This window comes from Anabrus simplex, chromosome 1, assembly GCF_040414725.1.
Source record: "Anabrus simplex isolate iqAnaSimp1 chromosome 1, ASM4041472v1, whole genome shotgun sequence".
Classification (NCBI taxonomy): domain Eukaryota; kingdom Metazoa; phylum Arthropoda; class Insecta; order Orthoptera; family Tettigoniidae; genus Anabrus; species Anabrus simplex.
The window spans coordinates 36,232,477-36,252,876 of record NC_090265.1 but is presented as its reverse complement, the minus strand read 5'-3'; the positions used below and the strand labels follow the sequence as shown (position 1 = coordinate 36,252,876).

The following is a 20,400-nucleotide window of genomic DNA, read 5'->3' as shown; positions in this document are numbered from 1 at the left end:
ACTCGGTCGAGGTTCAAATTATGAGAATGTTTGTGCTCTGAATGCAGCATCTCTCACAGAAACGAGCCTCTTGGAGACAGGTATATGAAGCCCATCCTGATTTAAACACCTTAGAGAACCTTGGTCCAATGCATCTCAAGTGAGGTGACATAAACCAACAAAGTGTTCGTATAAAACTAGAGAGAAACGTATAAAAATAACAACATTCCGCAGGATTTCACATCACGAACTTGCAACATACACTTCTTTAAGCTGCCAGCTGACATTCCACTGCAGGATCCAAAAGCAATTTAGATCTAGAGTTACAAAATTTATAATGCCGAAATCACATCGATGTACCACTGTAATAGCTTGAGGTTGATGGTAAACAGATAAACCTTTCGCGTAGTTCTTATACAATTGTATAATATTTGGCATCCGTGCAGACAAAACTACCCCAGCACAAGAATGCCGTTGTATACAAAGATGAATTGATATTCTGAATAACACTTGCAAAGTTACCAATTGGTTATAAAATATAGAATTTAGTAACGGTAGATGTAATGTAATCGTCTATGGAACTTGAACCAGTTCAACATTCCTCCAACCGTAACGCGTAGTAATCCTTTCAGTTCCCGTATGAGGTAAATTCCATGCTGTTTCTCGAGTAAGAAGACTGTCAGTTCGATCTCAAACTGACAGTTATAGAAACTGACGGCGCTAATAGAAAATAAAATAGAATCAGCCTACGTGACTGAGACAATGTTAGATATATTGCAGTTCACAGTGGTGGAAATGTTATTTTGTTAAGTGTATTGTGGGTGTCATGTGTTACCTCTTCCATGCTCCATTCGTGGAAGTACTCCATCCCCATGGTTTGCTAAAAGCAGGTCTGTTATTAGAAGTTAGCAACTGCCAACGAACGCACTTTCCACAAAACTCAGCTCCTGACTGCTTCTAGCACCAGACTCGAGTTCCGTGGGAGAGCCTTCCCCTCTTCGCAGCCTCCAGCCCTCCCTACCTACTCCCTCGCGTCACCGACTGTGCCAGCATCCATATTTCCCAGCCCTCCTCCTGTCACCGCGCGAAGAGTAACATCGCTGCTGAAAGACACTGAGCACCTGCGCTCTCAGGTCAAGTAACACTTGGTTCGACATTGACGAAGGAGCAGTAATTCCAAAACAAATAGCTACAACACTCACTTTCTGCAATGTTGTTTGAGATTAAACTTAGGTCTTGGACCACGGCGAGGACACTAAACTTAACAACAGAAATAGCCCCATTCACTCTAGGAATTGATATTTACTTATTCCTCTTCTACTTCCCTATAATTTTTCTTTAACTTATCAAATGTATTTCTGGGGTCGCTAAAACCAATCTGCCTCATTTTAATTTCGGTCGGATGCTCTTCATTCGGGTTTCGAATCTCAGTCGTTCGGATGAAAAGCCAACAGTTGAGCCACTAACCTAATCATGCCCCGAACCCTCCACCCCCACCCACAACACAGGTGATTCAAAATTTTGCGCAGACAGTCAAATAGCTCATAGGGGAGTCGAAATAGAACACCTTTCGAATAGCAACGTTTAGTCTAGGACGAAACTCTGCGTCAGGGCAAGCCAAGGAATATCACCAACTTCTTCTTCCTCTTCTTCTTCTTCCTTATCTCAACCTTTTACCAAATCACGTAGGGTCAGAGTTGCTTTGGTGGGTTATGCTTTCCAATGCGTCTCTCTTCAAATCTTTTTCTCTTAGATCCCTTTATACCTTGTTGTTTGAGTCATCAGTCCATAGACTGATTTGATGCAGCCCTCCATGCCACCCTATCCTGTGCTAACCTTTTCATTTCTACGTAACTATTGCATCCTACATCTGCTCTAATCTGCTTGTCATATTCATACCTTGGTCTACCCCTACCGTTCTTACCACCTACACTTCCTTCAAAAACCAACTGAACAAGTCCTGGGTGTCTTAAGATGTGTCCTATTATTCTATCTCTTCTTCTCGTCAAATTTAGCCAAATCGATCTCCTCTCACCAATTCGATTCAGTATCTCTTCATTCGTGATTCGATCTATCCATCTCCTCTTCAGCATTCTTCTGTAACACCACATTTCAAAAGCTTCTATTCTCTTTCTTTCTGAGTTAGTTATCGTCCTTATACCTTCTGAATCACCAGGTATATATTGTACGTGACTACAATCGTCCCCAATCGTCACCTTTCGTAAAAGATGAAACTGAAGATTTTACTCATAGTTACTTGACTGACGTGCAGTCCTATAATCTGTTCATTATACCTAACTTATATCTCTTCTTCAGAGGAGGCAGATGAAAGAGGTAGGTCGCTGACGGATCCACAACCGCTCCCACTTTTAGACTTCATCGTCCGAATGAAACCAGTTCTGCCCATACTTGAAGTAGGCCTACATGGAAGCATTTGAAATGAAATTTACCCGTAACTAGCGAGCCCGCTCTTTCCGACCGCACGAATTCTTTCTCACTCCAAAAGGTCATCTTCATTAGTCAATCGGGCATGCATTCATTCAGCGCCAGAATTCAAATGAACCCCTTTGGAACGCAACAATCACCCAGATGGTTACGAGATAGGCCTACAACTTGTTGAACATCTGCGTACTTCTTACAGACCAGACCTGGGTAATGAAAAGTTCTTCCAATATTTAAGAAAGAATAGTGCAATACAAATAACCATCTGCATTTTGTTTATAGTTAGTCATAAAGGAACTTTCCAAAGTAATGAAAATTGTACACAAGCACACACATCTACACAATTTGTAATTGATTTTACGAGATGTTATGCACTAAAAATATTGTTAATCCTTCGCTTTTTCCTTGTCGCAGTACATTCAAATACAAGGGGCAGCCAAATGAAAACCGAACACCCGCTACAACTTGACCATGGTATGGTTTTAGTCAAAAGTAATTACCAAAAGCGTTATTACATTTATCTCACTGGGAGACGAGGCGATCAATTCCAGTTTTGTAGAAAGAGGTAGGTCGCTGACGGATCCACAACCACACCAACACTTACACTTCCTCGTTCGAATGAAACCGACGTCCACGAATGTCTTTCAAGTCGCCAAAAATGTGAAAATCACAAAGTGAAAGACCCAGGATGTACGGAGGATGGTGAAGTGTTTCCTAACCAAATCGCTGAAGCGTAGCCTTCGCCAGATTGGAGGTATGGAGTCGAACTTTATCATGCAACAGGATGACTTCGCCCGACAGCATTTCAGGGCGTTTTGACTTCGCAGTTTCTGCGAAGTGTCTCATAGCGCTGCACCACCAGAAAACGAACCACACTTCTCTGCTCTCCTTTGCTTGCCTCCATTTCTACAGCTGGACGAACACAGCAGACCAGTCCGCGCACCAACTGCATGCCTCTGTGAGTTGTCACTATGCAGTTCTCCTACCACAGCGATACGACACAACAGTGTTGCTACTTTTCATGCATAATGCGTGTTAGGGCGAGTGTTCGGTTTCCATTTGACCTCCCCTTATAGATCTTAATGTTCAATACCTAATTCATGAAAATAATTGTTTTAAATACCATTTTCTTTCAAATTTTACCAATAATTTTTTATAGAGATCCCCCAGACTGGACACTTACATGGAAGCAGGGTAATTAAAGGTTAAAGAACACAAGTTCGTCCATCTACAAGTTGTACGAGCTCAATAATTGCGTGTACTGAACGTATCATTCATCATCTTTAAGATTTTATTTAAAGGTGATTTTCTCTGTCCGCAAGAGCATCCAGAATATTTCATTTCTGACTGAATTATCATTATTGGAATTATTAAAAGTCACAAATACTAAAGTGGTATACTAGTCAGTTTAATCCAGCAATTACAATATTATTTCTTTATTGTTATTTTATAATATGGATATGTAACCAATTTATCCAACCATAAAAAAGCGCGGGTTTGAGTGATGTAAGGACTTCCATCTTAAGTGGATTCCCGAATCTTCGGGACTTCAGATTATCTACATATTAAAAGAGTTTTCTAAAAACAGTTTTGGCAAAGCCATCCGTCCGTTCTACTGGACCGATTTACTTATTTTTTTGTTTTATTCTCTCCGGAATTACCTGCCGGTGAATCATGAGACACTGACAGGTCTCCAAATTCAACCAACTATGAGTAATCATAAAATCCAATCATTAAATGATCACTCCAATAATTCTGATATATGATTTTTATCCTTAGTAATGTCACTGCGTGCAGCCACGTTTGATTACTACGTGTCAAGCGAGAGAGTATACACTTTCTTTGATCACGGAAGAATATTATCCCCTGCTAGATATTCTTTGATTCTCTAACCTTTCCCGACTTCCAGATATGTTCAACAGATGGCAGAGCGTTCCTAATAACTTACATGCTGCTAAGAGAAAAACGTCTACGTACAAACAGACCCCATCATTATCTGGGAACACCTATCGAAGGATAATCTAGCAACACTAGAAAGAGTGAAGGCCATGTATCTTTAAAAAGTTCTCTGCCTGGCAACAAACGTTCCTTCGAGAGTAACGTATGAGGTCACAAGACAACCGTTCTATAGCCTATAGAAGAACTATGATCAAAAATACCAATGCCTTCTACGACACAATACCAAGCTTTACATCAGGAACTGCAGGATAAAAGAAAGCGAATATATGGATAGATATTTACCAAACAGACGGCATGATGATCTCAGAATGGATGAATTCTGACTACGAACTGCGGCATATCATAACGTGCTTCTTATTAAACGTTCTTAAAACCACTGAAAAGGTCAGGCAAAACAATGTGACTACGACAGGTACATCAAGACGAGTTTTCTGACCTATTTATAACGAATGTCGCGGGTCCTCTAGTCAACTTTAATTCTGATTTAGTTTTTGAATGAATGTTTAATCGGAAGTTTGCCTTCGAGATATCCAAAGATTATTTTCGTGTTTTGTTCGGTCACACCACACACAATGAAGACAAAATATTCGTATGTTATGGACAATCGCCTGCCAATCATTACTGCCTAAATATGATAACACTACATCGCTGAGAGTGAAGGAATACTTCTACTTTTACAAACATTTTCTACCGACAATTCGCAGCTCGGTGTAAGTCGGAAACAAAGCAAAGTGTGGTGATTACTGTTTTAAGAGGAAATACAACTGGGCAACCTTCCTCTGTTGTTGTTGTTGTTGTAGTAGTTGTTGTTGTTGTTGTTGTTGTTGTTGGAGTAATCAGTCCATAGCCTGGTTTGATGCAGCCCTCCAATCCACTCCCTAAAGACCCGCTCACACTTACCGGAAGGGAGACGCGGAGAGAGGAACTTCCGAGAAGAATTTCTCCTGTGTGCGCTCATACCTATCGCAAGCGCGCCTCGTCATTTGGACCGCTGATCGTCAAAACTTGTCTTTCAGTTGTTTGTGAAGCGTTGTTCCAGCCGAATGCAACTAATGGATCACGTGTTAGCTCTTAGCTTTCTTGGTAATGAAATGGCGTATGGCTTTTAGTGCCGGGATGTGTCCGAGGACTTCGGCTCGCCAAGATCAGGTCTTTTGATTTGACTCCAGTATGCGATCTGCGCGTCATGATGATGAAGACAACACATACACCCAGCCCTTGTGCCAGCGAAATTAACCAATGATGGTTAAAATTCCCGACCTGCCGGGAATCGAAACCGGGACCCTTGTGACCAAAGGCCAGCACACTAACCATTTAGCCATGGAGCCAAACACTCTCTTGGTTGAAGATGCTGAAAGGGAACAGCAAAGTACGGCATTAATTTGTCTAGAAATTTAAATGGTGTATTGTCTAATTTGTTTCAACCGTTGTTACGCCCTCGGGATAAATTCAAAATGTATTTTCGAATGACTATCACTAATCTCTTGCAGACATTTATAAACCGTTGCTTACGACGCATCAAAAACATCAGATGGCCTGAAATTATATCCAATGACGAGCTATGGAGAACAACAAACCAAGTTCCAGCCGCAGTGGAAATCAAGAAGAGGAAATGGAAATGGACAGGTCATACTTTGAGAAAGCCAGCGGAATCTATAGAACGCACAGCATTGGAATGGAATCCGCAAGGGGCACGGAGGAGAGGTCGTCCTAGGAAGACCTGGAAGGGGACTGTAGAAGAATAGGCTCTTGAAGCAGGGAAGACTTGGAAGGAAGTTAAAGCATTGGCAAGTCGACGACCACAATGGAGACGTTTCACGGATGCCCTATGTTCCAGTGGAAACGAGAGGAATTAAGTCAAGTAAGTCAGTATTTTCGAATGAGCATTGTGAAATTTCAACTGATAATTCAATGGTATTGCTATATAACTTATGGCATTTATCATATAGAAAAGTGTACTTTTCAAATAAATGAATAACGTTTTCGCAATCTATTTTCAACACAGCCCAGAAGAAATAAAATTCCGGCAGGAGAAGCGGAAGAAATATACTTGCCAAGCAACTTCCTCTTGTTCGGCGCGGCGCGTTTCCTCTCCATAGGTGTGTGAGCCATCACATCCATCACGCAGCGAAAGAATATTATATTTCTCCCTTTCGCTAGGTGTGAGCGAGCCTTTACACTAATCAGAGAGAAAAAAGTGGAAGGCATCCGACACTTCGAAACATGAAGGTGTCGGTCAAAGAAAGACAAGGGCCACGAAGGGCGTGAAAATGAAAGACGCCCTAGGCCTCGCAATCTAATAGCGTCGGAGTCGTAAAAGAACAAGAGTTGACTGAGGGAGGTTGGATAGGATAGATGAAAGTGAAGAGCCTGGCACAAATAAGTGGAAGTAATGCCAGGACTCAGCTAAGGGCCTGGTGGTCGCCAACGCACGCTCCCTGGGGTCCCTTTTAGTCGCCTCTTACGATAGGCAGGGGATACCGTGGGTGTTATTCTACCGCCCTCACCCACAGGGGAACGTGCAACGAATCATTTCGTAGGACGTTATTTTGTCACCAACCTCCTCTCACGTTGCATAGATCCGGTGAACAAACTCTCTGACAGTTTATGTAGTCCACATATTAAAATATTCCGTTAATGTTTAGAACCATACGGGGCCCTTGAGCCCTTAAAACAAAACAAAAAATCATCATCATCATCATCGTCATCATTTAGAACGCTGCGTGCAGTTGTAAATTTTGATAAAGAAAACAAATCCTTACATAGTGAAGTTCTTTGTTTAGAAGGAACAATCCAGTTGTCTCTTTATGGTTTAATCAGTCACATATCCGAAACAAATACCAATTACTTATTTCAACAGTTCTTGAAAAACGGATATTATTTTTTGCACGAACATACTATAACACGCTAATTAGATGTCTCGGAGTTGTATCTTAATGCCACCCATTATAGCACTGTTGTTATTCCAACTATCGATTTCCAACTCATAATTCCAATTAATACTCATAATAACCGACTCAGTGGTATGTTCCGAACTGTCAGTGGAGAGATGGTGTGGAATGACAACAGTAGACGAATAAGTTTGAGTGGTGTCTTTAAAAGTAGGAAAGATCACAGTATGAAGATAAAGCTGGATAAGGAGGCAAATCGGGGCAAATATTCGTTTTTAGGAAGGGGAGTTACGGATTGGAATAACTTACCAAGGGAGATGTTCAATAAATTTCCAATTTGTTTGGAATCGTTTAAGAAAAGGCTAGGAAAACAACAGATAGGGAATCTACCACCTGGGCGACTGCCCTAAATGCAGATCAGCAGTGACTGATTGATTTTAATATCGTATTGAATTTGTCGGTACTCACCCAAAACAAACCGTGCTGCTTCCCTTTGGAGCTTTTCCAGTTCTCGTGTCAAGTAGACCTGATGTGGGTTCCACACACTGGAAAGCTGCAGATTGATTGATTGATTGATTGATTGATTGATTGATTGATTGATTGATTGATTGATTGATTGATTGATTGATTGATTGATTGATTGATTGATTGATTGATTGATTTCTATATGCAGGCCGATAACCTACCACTTACCCACATAGAGGGTTTGCATTTATATAATTACTTTATCTACAGAGAATCTGGAGTTCAAGTTGAATTTATTCTGATTATTTGGCGAATAAATACACAATTAAATAAATATTGATAAAAACAAAGCTCGCCTCTGTGATGTAGTGGTTAGTACGATTAACTTCCACCCCTGGAGGCCCGGGTTCGATTACCGGTTCGACCAAAAACTAAAAGATCACCCGGGTTTTCAAGAAAGGTCAAAGTTGAAGACGGCAAGGGGTGGACGGAGGAAATAAAAGAGCAACATCGGCAACGAATGAAGGAGCACTGGGCAAAGATTAAAGCCCAGGGAAGAACGTGGTCCTTAGTAGGCCTATACGAACAAATAATAATAATAATAATAATAATAATAATAATAATAATAATAATAATAATAATAATAATAATGGTAATAAAAGTGCATAAATATAAATCAAATACATAGTTATTTATAACATATAGAACAAAACTTTCGGCATGGAACGATATTGTTTTATTTTTGCATTTAAACTCTTTGGATGGCAGTCTGCAAATAAGTCCGCTGTAAGACTTCACGAGAATAACACAATTAAGTAAATGTAAGCTTACCGGACAAAAAATTAGTCACCGTAGTGCGCACGCACAGATGGATCGTTAAGCCTGTACAGATGGCGCAGCGAACGAGTCCCGTGCTCAACCGCACGCGCACTGCCTCTACGTGAGCATAAGTCAGTAGCGGTCAGTGAGACATTGATGTTTCAAGCGGCAGTGTACGTCAACATGGATAGATGTAAGGATGTGGCTGAGTGGTGTTTCGCAGCGGACTGTTCAACGTGTCTACAAGAATTGTGGTCGGAAAAAGATCCTGACGGAGAGGGACCGGAGACGCGTTCCACGGTTTGTGAATCAAAATCGCTTCCAAACCCGACAGCAATTGCTGCAGTCAGTGAATGAAGGTCCATCTTAACCTGTTAGCGACAGGACATTGCGACGGAAACTGCATGCAATGGACATTTGGAGTCTGTCACCTCGCAAGAGGCCATACTTCACAACAGGCACACAAAGCTGCGCATCTTCAATGGGCTGGAAAGCATGGAACGTGGATAGTAGCTGACTGGCGGAAGGTAATGTGATCTGGCGAATCACGTTTTTGCCTGTATTCCAATGAAGCACGTCGTCGAGTGCACCGAAGGCCAAATGAAGCATTTCGTCCTGGATGTGTGCAAGGTGAGGTGAGTCTGTTTTTCGTATCATGGACTGGGCTCGCTCACTGAGGCGACCTGTAACATGAACCAGCATGGTTATTTAAACGTTCTGGATGACCAGGTGTTGCCTTTCAGTCAACATCTGCATGATAACGATGCTATTGATATCCCCGGTTTTTCAAGACAACAGCAAAGTTTATCGAGCTGAACGCATATGTGACTGGTTTTATGAACACTCCCCCACCCTATTACATCTCGATTGGCCTGAAATATCACCTGACTTGAACCCCATTGAACATCTCTGGGACATATTGGAACAGCGGGTGAAACGCCAACATCAGCATCCCCACAATTTGGTGGAACTGCGCGATCAAAACCTCACCGAGTAGCTTAACCTGGATGCAACGTACTTGCACAATCTTGTGGACTCGTTTCCTAGCCGAATCGAGGCGGTTATCGAGTTCAGAGGTGGAGTTACACAGTATTAAATTATACTTGTAATGTATCTTAGAGGTGAAACTTCCACGGTGTGAAGAACTATTTAGTTTAATTTACGGGTTGAACCGTGTTGTAGTTGTCTGTACATCCCGTACAGTTTGCCGACGTTTCGTAAATTACTGCCTGGGAGAGTGATTACCTTGGATCGAGTAGGGGTATTTCAGTCGCAATGTATTCGAAACGTCGCCGAACTGTACGGGATGTTCAGACAACTACAACACGGTTCAACTCGGAAATTAAACTAAATATACTTCTAATGATTTCTCTAGGGGTGATTTTTTGGTCCGGTGAGTTTATTACTGAAGAAAATTGAAGCATGATAAAATAAGCAAATAAGCTGCAAATGTTGCTAAGTTTGGGCAGGGAAGACTTTGGAGAAAGGAGACGAGCTGTTCAACTAAGTGGTATGCTCCGAGCTGTCATTGAAGAGATGGCGTGGAATGACATCAGTGGACGAATAAGTGTGAGTGGTGTTTTTAAAAGTAGGAGAGATCACAATATGAAGATAAAGTTGGAATTCAAGAAGACACAGCGGGGTAAATATTCATTTATAGGAAGGAGAGTTAGGGATTGGAATAATTTACCAAGGGAGATGTTCAATAAATTTCCAATTCCTTTACAATTATTTAACAAAAGACTAGGTAAGCAATATATAGGGAATCTGCCACATGGGCGACTGCCCTAAATGTAGATCACTGGTGATCTACATTGATTGATTAATTGATTGATTGATTGATTGATTGATTGATTGATTGATTGATTGATTGATTGATTGATTGATTGATTGATTGATTGATTGATTGATTGATTGATTGATTGATTTATAAAGTTGTGTAGGTGTCATTCTGATGTAATGATATAAAAACAAATCCAGGTGGTGCGATAATACGCAAAGGATGATAATATGGCTATAGTCAGTTGTTGATTGCTTAAATCTCCTAGTATTCTTATTCTGGATTGGTCCTTTGAGACATGAACTAAATAGTCCACAATGTTGTTGATATGATCAGTTGGATACGGACAGAATTGTATATAACATTTTGTGACTCGTTGTCGGAGGACGGATGCATGGAGTTCCACTGGAATTTCTCAAAAATCAATGATCACTTATAATTATATGTGTGCTCGTTGAAAAAAATAGGCTGTAAATGTTTAGTACATCGCCTGCAGTTGCACTTTGAGGTCCCGTATCATTTACTCAAACGTAGAACATTCAACCAGAGCCAGACAAAAGCTCTTTGTCTATCACAAATGAAGAGTGGTTCACACAAAGCTATGATGTTATTACAACTAGTGAGTACCAGATGTAGCATTTGGTCTTCAATAAGAGAGCTCAATAAATTTCATTTTCCAATCTGGGAGTGTGAGTAATTCCTTTATGTCTGTTATAATTTATGGTGACCTTTAGAGACCAGAATCCAAGGTCCGCTGGCAACAAGCGTACCCGCAAGAATGTGAGATTCAAATTAAGGCTGGACAGTGTTTTGTAAACATTTTATCCATAGCCAAGGGGACGAGTTGGTGCCAAGCAGTTGCTTTTCACATTAGTATACTGCACAGCCCAATACTAATTTCTCCTTCAACAGGAAGTGCATTGTCCTTACGAATGGTCATCCACGTTTGTTAGAAATCAACCCTGTATTAGACCTTCACACTAATAAAACTAGGTCATGGTGGTCTTGCCCTCCAGTCTGTTATTGTTCTTGACATTCTGGGTGACTTCCCACTCTAAAGCGCATTTTCCTTGACTATGACCACGAACTAAATTCCTAAAAGCAATTTCTATTTTTAGACCAAACTTGCAACATCACCCTCATTTGGCCACTAACCAACAGTGCCTCGTGCTTGATTTAATAAATGAAGGCTGTAATCCCACTCAATACATAACTATAATTTGTCCTAAGAGATTGTGTAAACAGTTCTCTCGGTAAGAACACATGTTACACAAATTTTCAACGAGTGAATAAGAACTAAAAAACACTACCGTAATATACTTTTATCGTTTGAAGACATGGTTGGTCTTAAAATGTGTTACATTAAGTTTCCGAACTTACACAATGTTGCAGGAATCGAACATGGCTGGAAACAAGCCCACTAAACTCCTATGAAAAGCAAGAGTGGTAAACATAAAGCCGATAACTTTGGGCCAGACAGCCTGATATGTGTTCCATATAAGCTTTGGAAAAACATTCAGTCTGATTATAATAATGTATTTACTGTGCGAAATAGATAGCTACGAGTTCAATTTTAATTACTGATATAGTAATATGAACACTAACACTGTAACGTATGTAAGAGATAGTTACAATAATTTTTTAAAGTATTAATTAGTACCGCCATTGCTGGCAGGACCTAGTGTTTACAGTGCACTATGTCTTCTGGTATAGGCTAGAGCAATTTTGTTACTTTCGTAGATCTGTCTCTGTCTTACCTTTGGCTTTGACAATATGAAAGTGACTGAGGTATGAGCGATGCTAGTAATGCCAATCCTTATGCAGCCAGTCCCTGCTATGAATGGTGTGAAAATGTTGCTCATAGGGTCAGTTGGTGTATGCATTTCAGTGGGCTTGGCAGACTGATGTGTAATAGCAACTCTGGCTCGGTGAGGAAAGCAACGGGAAACTACCTCACTCCTCATTTCCCTAGACGCCTCTTCAGTGATGCCTAGGCCATCTATGACAGCTGATTGCAGAGCTGTTGAGGATCCCACCAGCGGCATCGCTGACGGACTGAACATACTGTACATACATTAATTAGTAATGCTATTAGAAGAGCTATGCATAGTGTATAAGGAACAGAGTTCCTATAAATATGTAAACAATGTAATGAGTGAATAAATACTATTGCTACTACTATATATGTTTGCGAAATTACTAACTGGTTTGATAGTACGCGGTTTCATCTTAGGAAAAGTTATTCCAATGAAGCTTAACTTGTAGGATACCAGTAAGATATAGTAGAAGGTTCAGGAGGCCAAGTGAACTGTATCGGGATTGACCTATCGAAGGCTTTTGATAGGGTAGATCAAGGGGTACCACCGACAAAACTGAGTGTAATTGGACTAGACAGAAGAGTGACTGAATGGGTGCCTATATTTCTACAAAAACAGAACTCAGAGAATTACACTTATGATGAAGCAATATCTGATCCTGTAATCATTAAGAGGGGAATTCCTCAAAGCAGTATTATTTGAACTTTATGTTTTCTTTATCTATTTTCTATATATAAAATTGGATGTTGGTAGGTTATATTTGAGATTAATAGACTCAAAAACTACTGGACCGATTTCGCTGAAACTTTCACAACTTGTTCTTATTACTCCTGGGAGAGATTATAAAATGGTTTGAACGAAATCGGATAGGTAGTCTTATTATTATAAGTAATTTAATGTAATTTCATAAAACTGCAAAGCCGCACCAATATTGGATCGACTTGATGGACAGAAGTGGACAGCAGCTTATGCTATATGATGATAGTCCGATAATAAATGCTGTATATGCGGTATACTGTGTACAGGAGGATGAGAAGACGCCACCATGTTTTATAAAGTACCTTTCTTGATAGGAGGTTCATTCTTATGCCTGTTATTAGGAAATAGCAATCCAACATGCCGTGATCGAGATGTACTTTCATGTCAAACGACCAACTTTGATAGATCTTCCCAGTTTGAAGAATGTAGCTATATATTATATGTCCAAAATATTTAAGAAACTGTGAAAAGTATACAATATCAACAGTGAAAAGACACTAGTTATCACCCACTCCTAACGATGAGCAGCTGGGAGTTCCCAACGAGCAAAGGCGAATCTATGTAATCTATCTATAGGTCTATACTGTATATATGAATATATTTGTTTGTGGGTATGTATGTATTACATCTCCTAAACCACTGGAGCGATTTCAACCAAACTTAGTATAAGGAGACAAACCTCGTGGGGGAAAGACACCACAAGCACCCTCAAAGGCAGGGCGTGAGGGGGCTGAGTTATAAAAATAATCGAAAATAGTGTCAAATTCATACTTTTCGGGGTCGCTGAGATGAATAGTGACACTCCAGACTTTTTAAAGTCCAAGTTCAGTCCCCTTTGGGGGAGAAGGGGGGCGAGGGGGCAGCGAGATAGAAAAATAAGTCGAATCCATTGTTCTAGTGATATGAGTATAGAACTGGAATCATAGATGAGGCTTTTTGCGGATGATGTTACGCTGTATAGAGTAATAAATAACGTACAAGACTGCGAGCAATTACAAAACGACGTCGACAAATTTGCGAGATGGACAGCAGACAATGGTAAACGTAATGAAAAGTCAGGTTGTGAGTTTCACAAAGAGGAAAAGTCCTCTCAGTTTTCATTACTGTGTTGATAGGGCGAAAGTTTATCATGGGTATCACTGTAAGTACCTAGGTGTTAATACACTACAAGGAAAGATCTTTTTGCAATTTGCTTTACGTCGCACCGACACAGATAGGTCTTACGGCGATGTTGGAATAGGAAAGGGCTAGGAGAGGGAAGGAAGCGGCCGTGGACTTAATTAAAGTACAGCCCTAGCATTTGCGTGGTGTGAAAATGGGAAAGCACGGTAAACCATCTTCAGGCCTACCGACAGTGGGGCTCAAATCCACTATCTCGCGGATGCAAGCTGACAACTATGTGACGCAAATCGCGCAGCCATTCGCTCGGTGGGAAGATCTCCACTGGTTAATCACATAAAGGATATTTTAAATAAAGATTACAGATCTCTTTATATGGTTATGCGGGTTGTAGCATGGCATTGGTAATATCCCAACTAGAGTATTGTTCCAGCGTTTTGGACCCTCACCAGGATTACTTGGTTCGAGAACTGGAAAAGATCAAAAGGAAAGCAGCACGATTTGTTTTAGGTGATTTGCGACAAACGATTTATTTAAGAAAATAGTACAATTATTGGGCCGGGAAGACTTGGGAGAAAGAAGACGAGCTGCTCGTCTAAATGGTATCTTCCGAGCTGCCAGTGAAGAGATAGTATGGAATGACGAATGATTCTGAGTGGAGTTTTTTACAAATAGGAAAGTTCATATTATGAAAATTAAGTTGGAATTCAAGAGGACACATTGGGCCAAATATTCGTTTATCGGAAGATGTTCAATAAATTTCCAACTTCTTTGACATAATTTGAGAAAAGACTAGGTGAACAACTGATAGGTGATCTGCCACCTGGGCGGCAGACCAAAATGCAGATAAGTGGTCTTAAAAAATCTATGTGTGTATGAACGTTGTACTTTTGTATGATGAACTGAGCAAGTTGTTCAGTGAAGAGATTGTTCTTGGTTTGTTCTGTTTCAACATGGCACTATTCGCTGGTGTGAGAGAGAAATGAAGGATCAAGTAGGCAACTTCTCCTCCAGTAACATTGGAACTAGAAGATACCTTACGATAGCCCATCATTGTCCAAGTAGTAGAATTCAAATGCATCGTATGTTCGCAGAACCTACTGAATATCATGATGATTAAAAGTACCAATAATAAAACACGAGATAATAAATTTTAAAAATCTTCCTAACACCCATTTACATATACAAAGTTACACTAAGTTATACTCCGCAAACTATCACATTATCTGGAATACTGACTTAAATATGTGTATAACATCAACAATTGACCATTTTGGAATAGTTACTACATGATATAATTTACCAGTTCGTGGCTTTAGGTGCCAAGCGATATAGTCAGAACTTATCGTTCAGATGATCGTCTTTAATTTAAGATGTCAAACAATTCAGAACGTACGGTTAACATCCAAAAGTTCATCTTTAGTTACGATGTTAAGACAAGCAATGCACTTAGAATGTATCGTCCACAAGTCCATCGTTACAACCTTCGCTGGGCACTATTTGGCATTTGCTACTACCTCACCGCACGGCCAATTATTCTCAACATTTTTTTTCTCTCTCTCTCTTTCAGTTTGGCAAACTTCACAAACACGAGCATACGAGGAGCTTTCAGCGGAAATAAATGTTCCTTGGCGAAGTAAAGATCGGACTACATTATTAATTCCTGATATGCTGTTATGAAAGTCAGCTGGTAAAAAGGTAACGAGTGGATATTATTATTAGTTGCGACTGTTCTTTGTCAACACCAATGAATTGGTGCCACAGACACTTCTGTAGTCCTCTATTTGAGGATTTATTTCGTATTTCATCAAAGAGTTTATAATGAAAGAAGCCACTTGAATCTGAAGAAGAATATCGTCCCTGAAAAATCACTCCATATTGATGATAAGGCACTGAACTTGGTTTGTTCACTAAATGAGATGAGACGACCACAATGGCCCAGTTGGTTGGTCGTTGTACTTTTGTCCCCAAGACAGCAGGTTCGATCTTGGTGCCCGGCTGAGTGACTTCGATAGTAGAGCGCTGAACCAAAGTTGACGGATTCGATCCCGGCTTATCATCATCATCATCATCATCATAGAAAGCCTCCAGCATGCCGAGTAGGGTGCTGTTGAACGAGTCTTTGCCATCGTTGTCTGTCCAGAAATGTCTTCTCTCTCACTACTGACGCCCAGTTCCCTCCTCTTCTCTCCACATAGTCTCTCAGGTGGTGTAGCCATCTCTTCCTACGTCTTCCCACTGGCCTTCATCCTTCAACCCTTCTTTCTAGGCATGCATGTGGTGTTCTTGTGGCAGGCATTCGCTTTATACCTCCATACCATGTTAGTCTCGAAGTCCTTGCCTTCTCTTCTGTCGAGTGCATTGCCCCAGGGGCTCTTAACTTGGGAGCGTGGGTTGTCGACTATGGGGCCCTCAGCTGAGTCCTGGCATTGTTTCCACTTGCACCAGGCTCCTCGCTTTCATCAATCCTATCCGACCTCGCTTGGTCAACTCTAGTTATTTTCCGACCCCGACGTTATTAGAGCACTCGAGACCTAGGGTGTCTTTCATTTTCACGCCCTTTGTGGCCCTTGTTTTCCTTTGGCCGATGCCTTCATTTTTCGAAGTGTCGTATCCCTTCCATTCTTTTCCTTTGATTAGTGTTAATAAAGGATGGTTGCCCAGTTCTACTTCCTCGTAAAACAATAATCAGCACTACACCACTACCACTACCGAGTCCATTTCCAGTTCCATTCTGATGTCATCGTTCCTAACATGGTTCCTGCGTGGTTTTTTATTTGGAGGGTGGTTCGTAGAAACTTCATTTCATATGCTTGCAATTTACTAACGTCTCTCTCTTTCCGCCTTAGTCCGGTGCTATTAGAACATTTCCAAATACTGCAGCCTCAAGTCGGAAGATAGGACTACAAAAGTAGAGAATTATGTCTATTTGGGTAGGATTGTATATGAGGGATGGGATCAGGGTGTAGAGATTAAATCGCCCATAGAGAAATGAAATGAAATGAAACGAAATGCGACACTACCGCGACCTTACCCTTGACATAAGATCATAACAATTAGTTGTTACGTGTTCTCGGTGCTGAGCTGAAGCTTGGACGTTGACCAAAGTATCCAAAAAGAAGAATAAAACTTTTGAAAAGTTGTCTCTTTACTCGCTGTGGATGGAAACAGAGAAGTTCGTGAAGGGGTCGTAGATATTTAAACGCCTCTGCTATTCCGATGCTTACAATTAATGGAACCAAGTTCCTCTCTCTCGTCTTGCCTGTCTTACCTCATTCTGCAATATGCCAGAATTTTTCTCTGTCTGTCTATGTTGCGATGAAAAGATTTCGATTTTCCGCCTTTAAGACAATAATTCCCACCATACCAGTGTTGAATGTGCTGGAGGAATATTGCCAGATGATAATGTATCTTTGGGGCAGGCAATAGTGTCGTTTTCTGGATGTTCTTGTGGTTTAGCGCAGAGTAAAACCGAACAGCTTGACTTTTCGAAATGCATAAATGTATGGCGGATTCGTTCAGGAATATTATCCCTTAGTAATGAGAGACAAGCCCGCCTAGAAAAATTCGAACACACGTGGCTGGAGGTTGCGATGTATTAAAAACAATATACGTGAATTTTGATGTCCTTGTAAAGAAGTGGTTAGTTAAGGGAATATTTTAATTTGAGATATACAGTATGTAGTAGTGATTAGGAAATAGAGAGTAAATTGCTACTGCCTACCGAAAACAATTTGTTATGGTTGGTTTGTATGTATGCATGATGTAATGTATCACGGTTGTGAAGTATTGGTCAGTATTTCGTGTATTGTGAAGCATGCGAAGCTAATTACTAGTCTAGTCCATGTTCTTGATTTGCTCTGGAATGCGTTTTCGAGTTAACAGTATGTTTCATTTACTTGTGAATCACTGAACAAAGTTTATTTTAATTAAACTTGAAACAGTCTGACTTAATTTTCTTTACCTGTTGTCCCTCATTCCATAGGCTATTATATTCCAGTACTGATATTATAAACGTGTTGACGTATTTATATTTATTACAGATCATGATCACAGTGTCCAGACTGAGGCAGTCGGCTATACTGTATTACCTATAAGTAGCTAGCCTTGCAAGACATAACCCCGACGGTGTTCGTTATCTGTGTTCACATCGTCTGAATATCTTGGTTGGGAACTGAAGGTAACTATATTTTCTCACGGCAGGGGTTTATTAGAATAATGGAAATCAGAGTACTTATTTACGATTTAGAGTACACTTAAAGCTTACAAGTACACCTTTATGTGAAGGTTAAAGATGAATGTTTGATGTGTTGTGATTGCTGTTTTGAGGTGAAGAAAGGGGAAAAAGTATAACTGTGTTACGATGTGTTATCGAACACAATAGAATTTGGTTTTAATTTTGAAATTAACATTTACTGTGTACCATTGTTACCATCAGTTTGATTCAGTTGAGAATGCTCGCACAGGCTCTGCTTAGCTTTACAGTCGGATTTGTCTTCGTTGGGGTAATCACGTAAATAGGATTGTAAATAAAGGGTACAGGTCTCTGCACATGATTATGGGGGTATTTATTGGCTGTAGTAAGGATGTGAAGGAGAGGGCATATAAGTGTCTGGTAAGATCCCAAATAAAGTATGGTTCTAGTATATGGGATCCTCACCAGAATTACTTGATTCAAGAACCCGAAAATAAGAACTCGATTTATTCAGTGTGATTTCCGACAAAAGAGCAGTGTTACGAAAATTTTGCAAGTTGGGCTGGGAAGACATGGGAGAAAGAGGACGAGCTGATCTACTAAGTGGTATGTTCCGAGCTGTCAGTGAAGAGATGGCGTGGAATGATGTTAGTAGACGAATATGTATGAGTGGTGTCTTTGAAAGTAGGAAAGATCACAATAGGAAGATAAAGTTGGAATTTAAGAGGACAATTTGGGGCAAATACTCGTTTATAGGAAGGGGAGTTAGGGATTGGAATAACTTACCGAGGGAGATGTTCAATAAATTTCCAGTTTCTTTGCAATCATTTAAGAAAAAGCTGGGAAAACAACAGGTAGAGAATCTACTATCTGGGCGACTGCCTTATATGCAGATCAGTAGTGACTGGTATAGTGGCCATGATCGTTAAGGCGTCACCGTGGGTAGCCGGTTCGAGTTCCGTTGGTGAAAAATAAATGGGAATATTGGCAGATAGAGTGGGAGAGATGATGGTATACAATTTCTAATCGCTAGGTTACTTGCTAAACGACTGGCTTCAATTCCAGTCTCTTCGCAGTGTTCATATCGATGGAGGGCATATGACGCTGTTGACGGGAACTCATCCGTCAGATGGAGACGTTAAGCCTTGAGCAGATCCGTTGGTGTTATTCTCAGGAGTAAGCTATGTGTCACCCTCTCCCTACCTCCTTATCACAATACACCCAGACCGCCCATGGGTATCAAATAGAAGGACCCGCAACATGCCCTCGGACACTCCCGGTACTAAACAATCATACTCTAGATAAATAAATAAATGAGATACAATCAATTATTACCCGGACGATGGTAAGGTAGCGAGTGCGAATTCTGTCACACATATGTGGCCTTGGCCCTGTTTTACGCCTGGATGCCCTTCCTGGCGCCAAACCTGTGTGAAGGGATGTATTCACTATTATGGTTTCTGTGGTGGTTGGTGGTGCAGCTCTTTTCAGGCACACTCCCAGCTGCATGTACCGTTCTCACCACACATCAGCGCCCTCCTATCATTCTTAAATCTCTGGCAATTCCGGATATCGAGGACGGCAGTTAATACTGCTAACCGTTACGTACGGAGGCGGACAGATGAAGATGTGTGTATTGGGACAAAAAAAAACACCAAACAAAAAATTGTGTGGGTGGTTTCAACAAGATTCAGCCCCTGCTCATACAGCAGAAGATTCCCTTATTACAATCTTGGAAGTGTTTGCAGATAGAGTTATCAGTTCTGGTCTGTTTTGCCTTCGTTCTTAACCAGACACGCTCATGTGGGTGAGGGCGGAAGAATAACACCACAGTATCTCCCGCCTGTCGTAAGAGGCGACTAAAAGGGGCCCCAGGGGCTCTTAACTTGGAAGCGTGGGTTGGCGACCATAGGGCCCTTAACTGAGTCCGGACATGCACTCCACTTACTTGTACCAGGCTCCTCAATTTTATCTATCCTATCCGACCTCTCTCGGTCAAAACTTGTTCTTTTCTTGACCCCGACGGTATTAGATCACAAGGCCTAGGCAGTCCTTCATTTTTCACGCCCTTCGTGGCCCTTCCATATTTTCTTCTGACTAGTATTAATATAGGATGTTTGCCCAGTTGTACTTCCTCTTAAAACAGTAACCACCGGGCGAGTTGGCCGTGCGGTT

The 20,400-nt window shown here is 40.9% G+C and overlaps 1 protein-coding gene across 10 annotated transcripts in view; it reads right to left on the bottom strand.

Annotated features, from left to right (window-relative positions):
* Positions 1-20,400, bottom strand: part of tmod (tropomodulin) — a 547,878-nt gene that overhangs the window by 365,514 nt on the left and 161,964 nt on the right. Inside the window, exon 1 of one of the 10 annotated variants that reach the window (XM_067156001.2) lies at positions 815-963. The exons of the other annotated variants lie outside the window; for them this stretch is intronic. Within the exon in view, the coding sequence (XP_067012102.1) occupies positions 815-853 (39 nt within the window). The 5' untranslated portion in view covers positions 854-963. Of the gene's footprint in view, positions 1-814; positions 964-20,400 lie in introns of those variants that run through there. 10 annotated transcript variants of the gene reach the window in all.